Source organism: Malania oleifera, chromosome 6, assembly GCF_029873635.1.
Source record: "Malania oleifera isolate guangnan ecotype guangnan chromosome 6, ASM2987363v1, whole genome shotgun sequence".
NCBI lineage: Eukaryota > Viridiplantae > Streptophyta > Magnoliopsida > Santalales > Ximeniaceae > Malania > Malania oleifera.
This window is the reverse complement of record NC_080422.1, coordinates 78,045,979-78,063,259: the sequence shown is the minus strand read 5'-3', so window position 1 is coordinate 78,063,259 and position 17,281 is coordinate 78,045,979. Positions and strand designations below refer to the sequence as shown.

General features: G+C 35.2%; 1 protein-coding gene across 1 annotated transcript; it reads right to left on the bottom strand.

Annotated features, from left to right (window-relative positions):
• Positions 1-1,747: 1,747 nt before the first annotated feature.
• On the bottom strand, positions 1,748-2,956 carry LOC131158660 (probable glucan endo-1,3-beta-glucosidase BG4). The gene is made up of 2 exons (XM_058113530.1): positions 2,278-2,956; positions 1,748-2,131 (listed from the first exon to the last, which is right to left on the bottom strand). Exons 1-2 carry the CDS (start codon positions 2,899-2,901, stop codon positions 1,748-1,750), a joined length of 1,008 nt encoding a protein of 335 aa, XP_057969513.1. The 5' UTR covers positions 2,902-2,956.
• Positions 2,957-17,281: the final 14,325 nt, after the last annotated feature.

Genomic DNA, 17,281 nt, shown 5'->3' with positions numbered 1-17,281 from the left:
TCAAAATTCGTCACTAATAGTTAGTAGTAATGACAGATATAGCAAACCGTCACTAATACTTACAAATTCGTCACTAACCTTCACTAATAACCTTATTTTTTGTAGTGTATATGTTAGAGGTTCACCCATCGAAAACATAGAGTGGTTTTCTTGCCAATGGCATAGTGGTTCATTGCCTATGCCAAAGATTTACCCCTTGAAAACATAGAGTGGTTTTTTCAGTAATGACACAATAGTTCATTGCCAATGTGAAAACGTAGAATGATTTTCTTACTGATGGTACACTAATTCGTTGCCCATACTAGAGGCTTATTTCCTTAAAAACCTAAAGTGATTTTCTCACCAAAGACATAACAATTCGTTGCCCAAGTCAAAAGTTTATCACCCAAAACTTGGAGTGATTTTCTTACTGATTATATACAACGGTTCGTCACCCATGCCAAAGGTTTATCCCTTTGCAAACATAAAGTGGTTTTCTTACCGATGGTACACCAGTTCAATGCCAATGCTGGCTAGCGGTTTATCCTCTCAAAAATATAGAATGATTTTCTCATCAATGATATAATGGTTTGCTGCCCATCTTAGAGGATCCTCCAAAAACTTAAATAGTTTTCTCATCAATGGTACAACAATTCATTGCCCATACCAAAGGTTTCCCGGTCATTGCTTCATTCCTTTTTATTATGCTTAATTCCAACCTAAACATACATACATATATAAATATTGCTGTTCAGATACCTTCATTAGGAAGAAAAAAGCTGATGGGATTTAGCAATGGATATTCACTTAAGCATTTTTCACCAACATATAAGAAGATATTATCAATAGTGAAACTCTTGGATTGTTATAAATTAAAATTTCATAATTTTAATTTTTAACTCCAAAATATTAGATGGTATTAAATTATAAACAATAGACAAATTAAATAATAAAATATATAAAAAACTAGTAGGCCCTCATGCAATGGATATTCAATTAAGCATTTTTCACCAACATATAAGAAGATATTATCAATAGTGGAACTCTTGGATTTTTATAAATTAAAATTTCATAATTTTAATTTTTAACTCCAAAATATTAGATGGTATTAAATTATAAACATATAAAAAACTAGTAGGCCCTTATGCAATGGATATTCACTTGAGTATTTTAGCAAAAACATCCTATACATATTATAAATAGTAGAATATTAGATATTTATAAGTTTTTGATAATTTTATTTTTTAACTCTAATAGTAGAGTTTATTTGCATAAAAGAACGAGGCGAGAGAGAGAGAGAGAGAGAGAGGTCTTATTGCTTGGAATCAAATTTATTTTTATATTTATTAATATTAGCTAGTAGATACCGGTTGAATGCATGGGATATATTAAAATTGTATGTCATGACAACATTTCCCCTAATATGTCATACAATTCAAATTTTAATATTAATATTTAGTTAAGAATTATAAAATGATAATTCTCAATCGGGTACTGGAATAAACAAAACTACGAGATACTAATAAAAAATTATCCACATTATGGCATGGTAAAATCAAAATCATTATTGCTCTTTTATTTTTATTTTTCTTCATCTGCGTACATTCTTGCAAAAATTAAGTTAAAATTTTATTAGTTCACATTACAATTAGAGTCAAACTAAAAAAAAAAAAAAATTTAAAATATGAATTTCTTTTCAAATTAAATCATCTATCCATTAGTCTAATCATTAATAAAATGTTTTTTTTTAAACAAACAAATACAGTAATTAGTTCCCAAATATGGGCTCCAGAACGCTCATGTCAGGATTGAACAGTCCAAAATTCTGTTCCACTCCAGCAGGCTTCTGGTTCTCATTGAACATGGCGAAAATATATCCATCTATGTTAGCCCCGGGATTCTTAGGCGTCCCTTTCTTGGCCAGTATGTGCTGCATGAAATTCTTGTTATAAGTCGTCGCCAATTCTACCGTCGTCAAGTTCCCATTCCCCGCCGACGGCCATCCGCTCTCCGAAACCACCACATCCACCGGCAACCCTGCCTTCTCTGTCGCCCAAAACATCGAATCGACTATCGCGTCGAATAGGTTCGAGTACCCCAAGTTCCCGTCCTGAACCACCGTCCCTGTCGCCGTGAATAATGCGTAGTCCAGCTGCACCAATGACAATTTTATTAAATGTTAAATTTTAAACAAAAACATGCGAATCAGTTAAAAAATTATTAGATATGCGAGGGCAAATATCAAGTATGATAAAATAATATGCACGAATATTATTTTAATTAAAACTGTCGTATCACCTGCTGCGGGTCCGCCGCCACTGCGAAGTAGGGGTAGACGTTAACGAGGAGCGGCGAGCCATGCTGGGCTAGGAACGAGAGGACGTTGGTCATGTCGGTTTTCGCCTCGTCGGAGAACTCGCCGGCAGAGGGAGGGTAGGACTTGCCGAGGAGGCCGGTGGCGACCACTGTGCTCACGTGGGTCGTGGGGAGGTTGGTTTTGACGACGTGCTGGAGGTTGTCCATGGCGGGGCGGACGTACTGGGCATACTGGCCGGGGATGACCTCGTTACCCGCGGAGATGACGGGGATGTCAACAGCTCCGGCGTAGGGCGCGACGTGGGTGTTGAACCAGGCGTTGGCGGCGTCTTGGCTGGCGGCGATGGCCTGAAGGTCTTCGTTGCGGACGCCGAGGACGACGGAGATGCCGCTGTCCTTGAGAGCATTGAGGGCGGCGGCGTTTGGGTCGAACAGCCTCATTTTCTCTATCCCGTTTTTCTTGTAGAGGTCGATGACGTCGGCGGCCGCCGGCAGGTTGTCGCCGAGCATCCCGTAACAAACGCCGATGTCCAGCGACCTTGTGGCTTGCATGTTTCGCATGGCTACCAGAACCAGTGCAATCCAAATAAATCCCATCGCCTTCATTGGTCTTGATCAGCTCTTAAAATAACCAAAATGGGAGAACGTCAAGCAAACAAGAACAAAGATTGATGGAAAGAACTGTAGTGCCACCAACCTGCAGAGTAATATAGATAGGATGGGATTTGGTGGTGCTCTGTATGTTCGTGTTATATGTATATATATTTAGATCTGTGGGGAGAGAAAGTGACAGAGGAGGTGTATCTTGAGTTTGATACACAGTATTTAATATCATTTGCAGCAATATTTATGTATCTTCACAGTATCTGCATTTAATTGTTTTAATTATTTCCAGTTATGCACTTTGTTTTTCTAAGCTTCTCACTCATGAAATCGTATTTGGATGTTTTGATTTCCAACTCTATTCCAGTTCTATCTAAATAAATAAATTTTGAGCAAAATAAATGTATTCTAAAACATGATCAATGCATGTATATTCTCCCTCACCCCCCCCCCCCCCCCCCGCCCCCCCGCGCCCATTCTCTTAATCTATTGTCCAAAGAAGAACTTGAAGAAGGTAAAAAAACAAAGTAAAACAACTGCATTTCAAAAAAGAAACAACACAAAAATTCTTTCCCTTTCCAGTTTCCACCTTGGAATTTTTTTAGCATTTCCAAAATTGTTGCGCCCCCGCCCACACACGCATACATGTACAACTGTGCATTTATGAAATTTGAAACTACCAAAGAGATCTATTTTTAAATTTGAAACTGCCCATACTAAATAATGAAATTTGAAACTTAATTATTCTATTTTTGGGAGAGATCTTTGGTTTGAATTTGTGGATTTGAGTACCATGTAATACATATTTTTAAATTCATTAAGTCTAAATTAAGGTTTGAAATTTTATATTCCAAAAAAAATCTTAATTTATGATTAACGAAAGAATGTAATGAGAGATGGAAATAATCTTACATGTCCAAAAGTATATAATAAGAATATGACGAGGTTGCTTAAAAAATAGGATTATGACAGGAGCGACTCTTTGCAATATGGGGTCATAGGCGAATGATTTAATTAGGGGTTCTTAATATTTTGTTTAATTTTTTTTATTTAAAATTAATTTTTTTAGGCACATCAAATAATTTTAGTTGCACTGCATGTACATTTCACCCACCAAACATGTGAATTTCATAAATAATGTTAACATTATTATATTAAAAATAATAATTTGGGGGCTCCAAAATATTTGGGGCCCTAGGCAAGCACCTCAGTGGCCTTAATGAAGAGCCGGCCCTGAATTAGAAATATAAATTGTTTCACAAACTTATATTTTTTATAGCAAAATGTCTTTCTGACACGTAAAAATACGATTCACTTTAAATTTTCTTTTACTTAATTCACAAAACTTTAGCGAATTGCATTTTATTGCATTATAATGAATCTGATAAAGGTGGACAAAAAGTCAAGATAAAAGAATTGATATCTTTCAATGTAATATATATTTCAAAAAATGTTTGCACTTTTTTTTTTTTATTCCATGTGATTGAGTACAAAAAATGATAATATTTGGCAAAACATTATGTTTTCATCATTAAAAAAATACATTTTGATACCATGTTTTCCGTGTAAATTTTGCTTTAGTGAATCTTTTCTAGTTTACATTTATTTAGTTTATATATACATGCACACATTGTAGAGACCCGAAAAATAAGAATAATAATAATAACAATAAAAGGGAAATTTGGTTTGGTGTAGGACCAAACCATTGATGGCTTGAGGAGTTTCAGGAAAAATCGTCGACAGTTTTGAGTGTGCATGGTTGGGTGAGAACAAATTGTCGACGATTTCAAGTTACCCAAGGGCTGTTAAGTGTAAATACGGGTTAAAATAGGGAAGTAAAAGAGCAAACCGTCAACGGTTTCAGGAAAACCGTTGTCGGTTTCGTCCGGGCCAGCATACCTATAAATTAGGGTCAACTCATTTTTTTAGGAAAAAAAATTCCTTCACTCACTCTCTCTCACTCTAGGGTTTGGTTTCTCTCTCTCTCCCTCTCTCTCTCTCTCTCTCTCTAATTTCTTTCCAAATTGTTAGTGCAGCCACACTATTGTGAAAGTGTAGGCGGTTGACAGTCGATTTGGCTAGTGAAGGGCTCTATACCCCCTGGGTTCAGACCAGGCTGGGTAGGCAAATCGGACTACAGATGGGATACCTATTTTGACTTAACCTGGTGGTAGGGCATTCATGGCTAAGTCTAGTCTTTAAATCGCATAACCCGATCATGTGGGGCTAATACATGATGTTATATGAATGTCCAGTCAAGAAGGTTCTTTTATGCATTTATGTAGAAGAAGAAAAAGGATGGAGACCTCTTTATTATTGTATTTGCATTCAATTCTATTGGGTCTGTAATATAATATGATCTGTAATAATGCATTTGCATGCATGATGGGATTAAATGCTCAAAAGGTCATAGATCAACTATTAGGTCCCTAAAACATCACTTGAAAAATCCCCTTAAACTCACAAGTAATACCTGTGCAAATAGGGGTGAATTTTAATCAAAATTAAGACATATCCTTAAGTTTAAAAGGGCTTCGGCCGACAGGACTTAGGGCATTAAAAATGCCTCGGTTGACCGAATAGGTAAGAGTCAACAAAGTTGACTAAAGCCCGAGCGACCGAACTTAAATTGAACTAACTGTCCCCGGTCGACCGAATGTTTAAAAGGTACTTTTCCACTGTTCCCGGGCGACCGAACGCTTAGTTCAAAATAGGCTTGATCGACCGAATTATGGAGTTCGACAAACTGAATTGTGCATCGGTCAATCGAACTGATTACGCACTAAATTGTGTAATTTGATGTTTTAATTAATGCACTGAAGCGTATGTTTTTAATTAAATATCTAATTACTCTCAATAATTTAACATTGTATCCTATTTATAATATTAGGGTTTTATTAAGTAATTTATGAATTTTTGGTTTTTTTTTATCGCAGAGTAATTATTAGAAGCTAAAAGCGACACTATTTCGTATTCTGGGCGTAACTTTCTTGTTCGAGCTCCGATCGAGGCAATTTAAAATTTTGGGGAAAGCTGAAAAGTGCTTAATGACTTTTGTGTTTCGAGCTTTGAGAGATACGAGATCTAGGATGGTCAAACTCAGGCATGTTTTCTAGGAGACAGAAAATTAAAAAGGAAGAAACAAATGAAGAAAAGAAAAAGAATTAAAGAAGAAGAAGAAGAATGATTTGACCCGGCCATGCAGTCGGGCAGTCGGGTCCTCTCCAAAGGTGCGCTGGGTAAGGCTTTTGCCTCCCTTTCCCTTATATATTTCTTTTCTTTTCTCTCTTCACAACAACAGCCCCTTCTCCAACTCTCCTTTCTTCCCTAAACTCCCCCTTCTCTCCTTCTTCTCTCTCAACACACTTTTCTCAGCTCCCTCTCAACTCCTCTCTCTTCCCTTCTCTCCCTCTTTTTTTTTTAGCAACCCTCTCCTTCTCTTCCTCCCTCCTCTTGTCTTCTCTGCTACAACTCTCGAACTCTCCCTCTTTTTCTCCTTTCTTTTCCCCTCTTCCAGCCTCCATCCCAGACTCACTCTCTCTCCCCTCCTTCCTTTTTTCTTCCGCTCGTGTCGTTTCCTCCTTCCGGCTGCTGTGCTGAAGGAGGAAGACCCAAAGTCCTTGCTGTAGCTGCTGCTGGTCCTCTGCCCCTGCTGCCTGTGAACCTCTTCTAGTTGCTGTGTTTGTGTGCTGCAGTCCTGCCACTATTGGGTGGTGCTGTTGCTTCAATTTCACCGAACCAAGACTCCTCCCTACTTTGTTGGTTGTTGCTCCTCCTTCAACCTGAAGCCCTTACTACTTTATGCTTTTCTGCTGCTGCTATACAACCAACTCTCTCTCTCTCTCTCTCTCTCTCTCTCTCTCTCTCTCTCTCTCTCTCTCTCTCTCTCTCTCATTCTTTCTTTTAACTTGTTAATTGAATATTGTTATTTTTCATAAGATTTCACTTAAAGTTTTAATTTTTCATTCTCGTTGGATCTTATTATTAAAATTTATTTATTTTCCTTCTTTTTCTTATTTAATATTATCATTAGAATTAGTTTTTGATTGGGTTATTTTTTTCGTTAAAGTTTGGTTTGATATTAAAAATAAAAAAAATATCTTCTTTAGGATTTAAATTTGTTGTCTTCTTTAAGAATTAAAATTTTTTGGGTTCTCTTTAAATTAAGTTTAGTTTAATTAAAGTCCAAATCTTTATCGTATTTTTGTTTATCGTTTAATTGTTAAAGAATTGAATTTTCGTTCTTCATTTTGTTAAAGTTTATTTATTTTGTGTTAATTGAGGTTGTTAGAATTGCATGCTTTAATTACGTAGGAAAGTTATCATCTTTAGTGTTTTTGTCCGAAGTTCAAACTTGGATTTTAGTTTTTGGCTGATTAAACGTAGGTCATTTTCCATTTTTCATTGTTAAATTTAGTTCATATTAGGATTCATAATTTAAATTTCACGTTGTTTTAATTCATAAAGAAGAATCTCAACATCCCAAAAAACCTGAATCTAAACTATGTTCAATAAAACTTTCTTGTCTTATTTTTTTTGGGATTACATGAAATTTGGAATTAAACTACATTTCCCGAGGAGGCGATCTAGCCCTTGGGCTAATTATTATATGACTGAACTCCTATACTTAGGATAGCTTTTGAGTTACTCATTTTTCGAGTGAGTCACGAACCTTAATCTTTTGGAAAATCGCCTTGGTTTCAGCCAACTAAACTTTCCCTCAAGCACCTGAACTTGAAAACATTACTTTTCTCTTTGTGTCTGTTCGGGCGACTAGCCCTAAGGACTGGGTGACCGAAACTCTTGGGTTGCCACACTTTTATTGCTGTAATTGGGGTTAAAACTTGATTAAACATTTTGGAAATACCAAATAAGTCCTTAACGACTATAATTTATGGAGTACCTATAAATATTCATTCATTTTCTTTGATTAGTAACAAAATTAACAAATTGATTAACAAAAAGTTCACTCAAATTTTCACATTCTTATTTGCTCGTACTCCAAAATTTTTCAAGAAAATATTGTTCATTCCCTCTCAAACTCTTATTTGCAAAAATCATCTATGATAAGAGTGTGTTTATTGCATTCTCTTCATTTGCATTATTATTACAACTTGAAGAGTGAATATATTTGAGTGCTTCATACATTATTTTAAAGCTAGTATACTCTCTCATTCATTATTGTTGAAATTATTTTTTGGAGAGTTAGCTTGAGTTGAACTCAGATTATTTCGTTGATAAATATTATCTTGGGATAACTCTTTTTAGCTTGAGAATCTTTGCATCTTTGTTGTAAGATTCAAAGGCTAGATTTTGTACTTATTGCAAAATATTTTTGAGAAGCTAATCTTGACTATCTCCTCATTTTATTGCTGAAAAATATTATTGAGGTATTTGCTTAAGGTTGTTTAGATTATGTGATTGCTTACATTGTGAATACATATTCTAGAATCAAAGACCTTACTCACTCACACGTATACTTTGATACATATCTTGTTGTGAGTAGATACACTGTTTAGAACAAATCTCACTTGAGCATAAATTATCTATCATACGTGAGTGCATTGTTTACTGTGTTGATTGTAGTACATATCTGCTTGTGTAGAAGCATTTAAATTGTACACAAAAATTCTTATCATCAGTTGTATTCTAGGCATGGCCTGAATGGGTGTTAATCTAGTTCATAAGGATTGGTTGTAAGGTTGAGATCAACCCTGAATATTTGGCCTGGTGTTGTATACGGTGTCACTCCACCCGTTAAGTGAGCATTGGAATCCTCAGGCTTGCGAGCTAGAGGCGGGGCCGTAGGCATTATTGGCCGAACCCCAATAACATATCGTGTATGCAATATTTTATATTTTGGCATATTAAATTTATTTGTGCATTTGGTATTTTATTAGAAAGACCCTACGTTATGTATTACTGCTACTAGTTTAGTTAAACTTAGGAAGAATAATTTTTAAATATCCAATTCATCCCCCCTCTTGGGATTACACACTACAAGAAAACTGGTTTTTAGTGATGAAAGTATTAGTGACGATTAATAGTACACTTTTAGTGACGAAACTCAATTCGTCACTAATACCTTCGTCACTAGAAACCCAGTTTCCCCACACAAACCATTGCGAGAAACCACTTTTTGCGTGTAAAATATCCCGAAAAAATATTAGCAACGATTCACAGGGCATTAGTGATGATTTTAATGCGTCACTAAAAGTCTCTTATTTGTGACAATTTATAAACCGTCACTAATAGTCTTGTACAGTAGAAATAACTAGTATTAGTGACGGTTTATAAACCGTCACTAATAATTTTATTTTTTAAAAAAATATAAAAATAATTTATTTAAGTATATTAGTGATGGTTCTAAAAATTCGTCGCTATTAGTCTATTATTAGTGACGGTTCAAGGATTCATCACTGAAAGTGTTTTTATTTAAAAAATATAAAAATAATTTAGTTAAGAATATTAGTGACAGTTTGGCATATTCATCACAAATAATAGGGTATTAGTGACGAGTCAAGAGTTTGTCACTAATAGTATTTTTATTTAAAAAATATAAAAATAATTTAGTCAAGAGTATTAGTGATGGTTTGGCAAATTTGTCACTAATGATAACGTATTTGTGACGGTTCAAGGGTTTGTCACAAATAGTGTTTTTATTTAAAAGATATAAAAATAATTTAGTCAAGAATATTAGTGACAATTTGGCAAATTCGTCACTAATAATAGGGTATTAGTGACGATTCAAGGATTCGTCACTAATAATATTTTTATTTAGAAAATATAAAAATAATTTAGTCAAGAATATTCGTGATGGTTTGGCAAATTCATCACTAATAATAGGGTATTAGTGACGGTTCAATGATTTGTTACTAATAGTGTTTTTATTTAAAAAATATAAAAATAATTTAGTCAAGAATATTAGTGACGATTTCTCAAATTCATCACTAATAATAGGGTATTAGTGACAGTTCAATGGTTCGTTAATAAAAGTGTTTTTATTTAAAAAACATAAAAATAATTTAATCAAGAATATTAGTGACGGTTTGGCAAATTCGTCACTAATAATAGGGGTATTAGTGACGGTTCAAGGATTCGTCACTAATAGTCCAGTATTAGTGAGAGTTTTAAAAACGTCACTAATACTCTAACAAAAGCAAAAAGACCTCTCCGCGGCCAGGATTTCCCCAATCTGCTCCCTCCTTTCCCCCCTTTCCCAATCTTCCTTTTCCCTTCCTTTCCCTCTCCACGACGATCACCTCCTTTCCCTCCTCCCTCATTTCTTCTTCCATAATGTTGTTGCTTCTGAGGCTGTCGTTCCTTTTTCCTTTGGTCTCGCACCTCTCTCTCTCTTTGAAATCTCAATGGTCTTCTCAGCAGAAGAACACTAGGAGCAAAAGCTGATCTCCAAAAACCTAGCCAAAGACGAAGAAGAAGAGGAAGAAGCTTCAAATGGTGAAGATGATGACGATGACTTTGATGATGAAGCTGAGGACGAAGAAGAAGAAGAGGATCATTGATTACGCACTTAAACTACGTAATTAGGTGTTTTAATTCATGCATTGTTACTTATATTTTTAATTAAATACCTAATTACTTTCAATATTTTAACGTTTTGTCTTATTTATAAACTCTGGGTTTTATTGAACAATTTATGAATTTTTGATATTTTTTTATCGTAGAAAAATTATTTGGAGCTAAAACCGGCATCAGTTCGTAATTCACACATAACTTTTCCATCCAAACTTTGATCGAGACGATTCAAAATTTTGGAGAAAGATGAGAAGATTATCTACGACTTTTGTGTTTTGAGTTTTGAGAGATACGGGTTCTAGGAGGATCAAAATTGGCCTCGTTCGCAGAGAAAAAAAATAAGAGAAAAAAAAAAGGAAAAGAAAAAAAAAATTAAAACTTTGATGTGACTCAATCATGCCGCCAGGTTGAATCTCTTGTGGCTGGGCGTAGGGCATTCCCCCCTTCCCTTATAATTTTTTTTTTCTCTCTCATCGAAAGCCAGCCTCATCCTCTCCTTCTCCCTTACTCTCAGCCCTCTTCCTTCCCTAAACTTTCTCTCCTCTCTGCCATAGTTGGTAGCCCTAGCTCCCCTTTTCTCTCTTCTCGGCCTCCTCTCCTTCCTCTCCTTGTTTTCCCCTTCTCTTTCCCTTCTATCTCCTTCTCTTCTCCCTCTTGCTCCAACTCTCTCTTTCTCCCATACTCCCCTGCTGCTCCTCCTTCTTCTTTGACTGCTGCTACCGTGGAAGTTCCCAGTCGTGTGCCACTACTGTTGCTTCGTCCTCCCGGATCCCCACAGTCGTGAGCCGCTGCTACTACTGTGACGAGGGGACCCAAGCTGTTGCCAACCCGAGCGCCCTAGTAAACTGCTGCTGTTGCTGGCAACCCCGAGAACAGCCACCTCGAGAGTCTCCCTTGATCAAAAGACCTGCTGCCTCCACCATGCTATTCCTTACCTTGCTGCAGGCTTCACCAAGTTGCTACTGTCCTGCACCAGCCATGACCAGCTGCTGCTGTGCTAGTTGGACCCGAAGACCTGAGAAGCCCACTGCTCCTCTGTTGAAACCAGTCTCCACGGCCACGCACTTGCTACCCGATAATTCTCTCTCTCTCTCTCTCTCTCTTCTTTCTTCTCTTTTCTTTTAGTTTTATTTGCTCTTGCTTTTAATTGATTGAGTAATTATCTTTTTTTGGGTGGAATTTTATTTAAAGTTTTAATTTTTGAAGATTGTTTGGGTGTTATTATTGAGTTATTTAAATTCTTTCTTATCTTAATTAATACTAGTATTGGATTAAAGTTTTGCTTGAGTTATTTTTCTTTATTTCTTAAAGTTTGATTTGGCTTCTTGAAGAAAAAAAATAAAAGAAATAAATACAAAAAGAAAAATATTTTCTTTAGGATTTATATTAATTCTCTTCCTTAAAAATTTAAATTTTGGTGAATTTGATTTAGTTTGAGTTTGATCTTATTAGAGTTCGATTTTTTTTAGTATTTCATTTATGGTTTTTTTTTTTGAAGTCTCGGATTCCTGTTTCAGTTCTTGATTGCACTTAAATTAGTATTATTCAAAATTGTGATTAGTCGTGTTCTCAGTCTTGCATGCTTCAATTAAGTAGGAAAATTCTTGCCTTTAGTTTTTATCCCGAAATTCAACGTGTGTTTCAATGTCTGCTTGATTAGACATAAGATTTTCGTTTCTTGTTATTAAATTCAGTGCATGTTAGGGTTTAGAATTTAAATTGCATGTTTATTTAATTTGTCAAAAGAAAATCTCAAACAATCTAGAAAACCTGAATCTGAACCGAGTTAAATAACTTTTTATTTTCGATTGGAAATAAGTAAAATTCGAGATTAAATCGCATTTCTTGAGAAGATGATCTAGCCATTAGGCTAAATATTATATGACAAAATTCTTATACTTGGTATAGCTTATGAACTACTCATTTTTTAAGTGAGTCAATCCAATGTAGTAAGTAAAGAATTCACAATCTTTTCCGCCGATTGTCCACGGAGAGGGTAACCCTGAGGGTCCATGATGTCCTGATTGAAGGCAACACCAAGACCAACGACTACCTTACCAAAGCTGAAGTTGAAGCCCTAAAGAGCGTCACCACCATGCAGGAGCTTCTCCAGGCAGCCGAAATCACCAATGCACGTCTTTAGCGTCTAGGAATATTCGATTCCGTCAATTTTACGCTCGATTTTGGCCTAAGGGAGCTCCCTGGCACTGCTAATGTCATTGTTGAGGTTGTTGAGACGAAGAACCCCCTCACTAGGGACATTTGTATATTCACAAAGCTGGAGGTACTCCAATTTCACTTCTTTACACTTTGACTTCTACACTTTTCGATTAGGTTATGATTAGTTTATGCTTTTTTCCCACCCAGTTGTGGCATGTTTGTGGAGCTGTTTCAACATGTTTTTCTTGTTCGAGACTGTTAGAAAGACGATGAAATGCATTAGGCTGGATGTTCTGAAATTATACACTAGACTGATCGTTGTAGGATCTTTTATTTAATTTAAAATTTTAATGAGCAATAGAAACCAAACTGAAAAGGAAAATATATACTGCATTTATTAAAGGAGAAGTGTACAAAACCAGATTGGAAAACAAAAGGAAATCTAACCAACTAGAAATTCAATCAGGGGAGAACATCCCCCCAACTGAAATGCCCTTAGCCATCCTTGATGATGGTAGAAGTGATGGAACCTTATTAGAGAGCTGGACTGCAAATTACTAAAACTTCATTGCTTTTTAAGTTTAAATGTAGCATGTGAGTAACCTTTGCTGGTTTTAGGATTGATCCATGTTTCCCTACAAAGCCAAATGACATTTTCCTCGTGGAAAAATTAAAAATTTCCTTCTTCCCGGTCTACTTTAGAATCATTCAGAGTTTTCTCAATATAAAAATTGGCAGCAATATTTATTTTCAATACTCACCTGCACATCAGAATTATTTTGAATTTCGTCAATAAAATTCCTCTTTTCTCACCCCTCTTGCCTCGTTGTCCTTCAGTCATACACCTTGATATATTTGGCCTTCTTGCATACGTTACTGTTGTTAATTTCCTCATTTAAATCCTCTGACCTTTGCTCCACTGGTGCAAGTGGCCTCTTACAATATTAAAAGGGGAAACAAAATTGATCACCTGTAAACTGAAGCTCTTACCACATCCATTCATTATCTAATTCTTTGATAAGAGAAGTATAATTAAGGGCTACCAGAGGCTTGCGAACTGATATTACATCAAATCATGACTGAAACTTTATTGACTCTTATTTTCTTTCCATGGGTTCCAACAATGGTAAAAAGGTTAGGGTTGGCTATTGATGGGTGGAGAGGATCACTCAGTCACTGCTTGTGACTAAAACTCAGTGAGAATCAATTGCACACGAATACAAAGCGATTGATTTCAATCTAAAAATGATACAGAGGAAAAAATAAAATTACAACTCTTTCTGTCTCTCACTGGTTTTACACTCTCAACACACCACACCACTCATTGCACACATACACATTTATTTCTAGTAAATCATACAACAATATAATCAACAATGGTGGGAGTTAAACTTCAACGGAGGTGGGCTGATAGGTGGAGTAGGTTGCCTGCCAATCTCCAATGTCAACAGCGGTGGGCTGCCGGCCATCTCCAAATTCAATCAAGTTTAGTTTTCAACAGCTATTTCTTTTCCCCTACTGGTATTTGTAATAAATGTATCTTTTAGGGTTTTATTTGTAATTTCTTGTATCTATTGGGGTTAAATTGTAATTTTCCTGTAGTTTAAGCTTTCTTATAAACAGGGTGTGAAAATCATGTAAGTGTTTTTTTTTTTTTTTTTTTTAAATGTGAAGTTAAAAGAGGAAGTTAAGTTTTCACCGGCCTAAATTTTTCTTCGTTCTCCACTCTTCTTCCTTTTCTTCCTTCTTCTCCTCTCCTCTATATCTTTTCCTATTCATTGTTGGGGCAGTGCCTTTACCAGTGTTACTGCATCACCCATCAATTCTATAATGCACAACAAGCCGCATGGTTGTTATTCTTAGTTATTTTGGACCATTTTTTTGGTATTGGTCCCACATTGTTTTAAATTTGTCCAATCATGAGATTTGTGCTACATCTGTGGCTGCATCAAATTTGGACACGTATTGGGGCTCTCAGTATTTGATCAAATGGTCTATTTTGATATACTATAGTGTTGTTTTCTTGCTTTCATCGGTGCTTCCATGGAGGGATTGTCTATCCATTCTCTTGTATGTTGGACTTTTTCCAATAAAACTTCATTTATCGTCCAAAAATAATAAAAAGCAGCAATTCCTTCTGAATTTTTTCCAATTCATGTTGATGGTGACATTGTTCCTTTTGTGTTCGTTAATGTGAGCCATTACTTTATTCCATATATGCATGGAGTGGGTTTTGGGTTGGGTTCAATGGCTGGACTTCAAAGTATGCGAATAGAAAAGTTAATACAATTTTTCTAAAAAAATTATCCGAGCTCAACCTACTTAAGTAGTTAGCTTGATTTGAAGTTTGGATTAAAATAATGAGCTGGGGCACAGAAGCTCTTCCTAAATGTCACTTGTACTAAAATCCAGCTGATTTGTTTTATTCAAAGCAAGGAGCACGTCAACTCTTAGTTTGTATAGCCTTGAATTACTTTCTATGATCTATCCTAGGATGCAATCCATTATGATATGATCATTTTGATTTCTTTAGTTTCCTTCTTAAATATCCATTAATCTTTTAAAAGGATTCATTGTTTTTTTTTTTTTTGAATGGATTCATATAAATTATACATATGCTGCAAATATTTCCATCAAAATCCTTTTTGATTATGAGGGGGATACAATGTTTTTAGCTTTTGATGCTAATGGATTGCATGGCTTGCCTAAAGGAGTTTGGTGTTGGCTTAGGCCGAGTTTCCATAGGAATTTTTTTTTTGATTTTTTTTTCCTTTCTAGTATATTATCAACCTCTACATATTCATTTTATTAATGTCTAATACTTGGCTATGAATTTGTTGAATTTTACTTTTGTGTATGCTAAGTTGTTGGCACAAGGCAAGCCTTCACAATATTGGTATCTTAGTTTAACTTTGTAAGAACCACCTGGCTCTTTGTTTAATCAACCTAATGGGTTTTGCTTCCCCTCAGTTAAGGATGTTGAGCATGATCTTGAGACACAATCCGAAGATGGTTTCATCGCAATGGAGGCTTTGTGTGTGGTATGAAGTTTGAATATTGGTCAAGTGATTGGTCTCATGTGATGCATTATGATTTTGTATCATTGTCTTCTTATTTTTTCTTACATCCTTTTTTTATTATGTGCTTGTGTTGTTCTTTATGATGAAATTCCCTATAAACCTCAGTTTGCTTTTGCTTTTCCCATAATTTTTGCGGTCCAAGTAGCCTCTTATTGTCTACTTTGCAGACTGTACTCAATGGTTGTTAAGGGCTATTCCCGAGGCAAGTCATATGGAGTTTGTTAATAAGGTGCAAGAAATGTTTGACCAATTATTAGGACCTGTTGTTTTAATTTGTTGGCAGAACAAAGTCGAATCGGGGTCAAAGGAGAGAGAAATTTGTAAGAATGTTGAGCGCTCAGTTTTCTCTTTATGTATTCATGTGTGTGTGTGCGTGTGTGTGTTTTTTTTTTTCTTTTTTTTTTTTCTTAAAACTATTCATATTTTTTTGGTAACCTTGTATTTCTTTTTCTTGCTTTAACAGACAATGATACTACCCAATTTTGGTCATCTTGCCAAGATGGTAATGCTTGATATCTTCTAAAAGTATTGTATATCAAATAGAAAATCATTGATTTTTCATATTATGTGCTAGCCATCTTACCTTGTATATTGGCTTCAAATGTATGTTTCTTTTTAAAATCTTGTAGCTAAGTTTATTTGTTTTTCTTTGTAAGTGGATGCAACACTATGTGGGTGTGCTTCTTAGACATATGTTAGTGCGACGTCTAGTTATATTCAACACTCCAAGGAATGTTTGGTAGTATGCTGGTTATCATGGAAATTTTTAAGATATTCTGATGATGCCGGTGAATATCGAATGTGTTACTCTTGGTTTTCTTGGCATTGTCTTAACAAAAGACACAAGTGCTATGGTGCTCATACTGATATTTTCTCTTTTGCAAATGAACAACCCAATTGAGAGAAAACTTGACTAGGCAATCCTCGATTAGTAACCCTCTTGCCCTATATAAAAAAAAAACAATGAATTTATAATTAGGGTGTTGTTTGAGCATGAGAGTTTGATGTAACATGAATGTTCATATTCATAGAATGAAAGGATATGCATGAAATCTGGGCACTCTATTCCCACCCTCCACATGGGTAATTTTCCATCAGTTCCATGGAAATACTACTTTTTGAACCAAATTGCAGCCCTATTCTAGTGGGTTGGACAATAATGCCCCTATAATATAATATTATCACACTATTGTTATATTCAAAATAATAATTTTTTGAAAGGATGAGTGAAAGTTAAATGAATATTAAATTTCATCCTTTATGTGAACAATATTGCATATTATTATCCATAATGCACCAAATAACTAAATCTTTTTCATGAATGATATTATATTTTATGAATTGTAGATTGAACTATTGGAATACATGCTTGTGTTGAATACCAACTGCATGACTAATGTAGTATATTGTGAATTGCAAGCTGGTAGTGGATTTAGGTTGTTGTATGCTTGAAATGATATATTTGCTATAAACAACCAGGTTTTAGGTACAGATTTTATGCGAAAGTGTCCAATTTACAGATAGCATGTTGCTAAAATTTCATTAAAATTTTTTCAAAATAAAATCATGTATAAAGATAATTATGATAAAATGAATGTTAAAATATT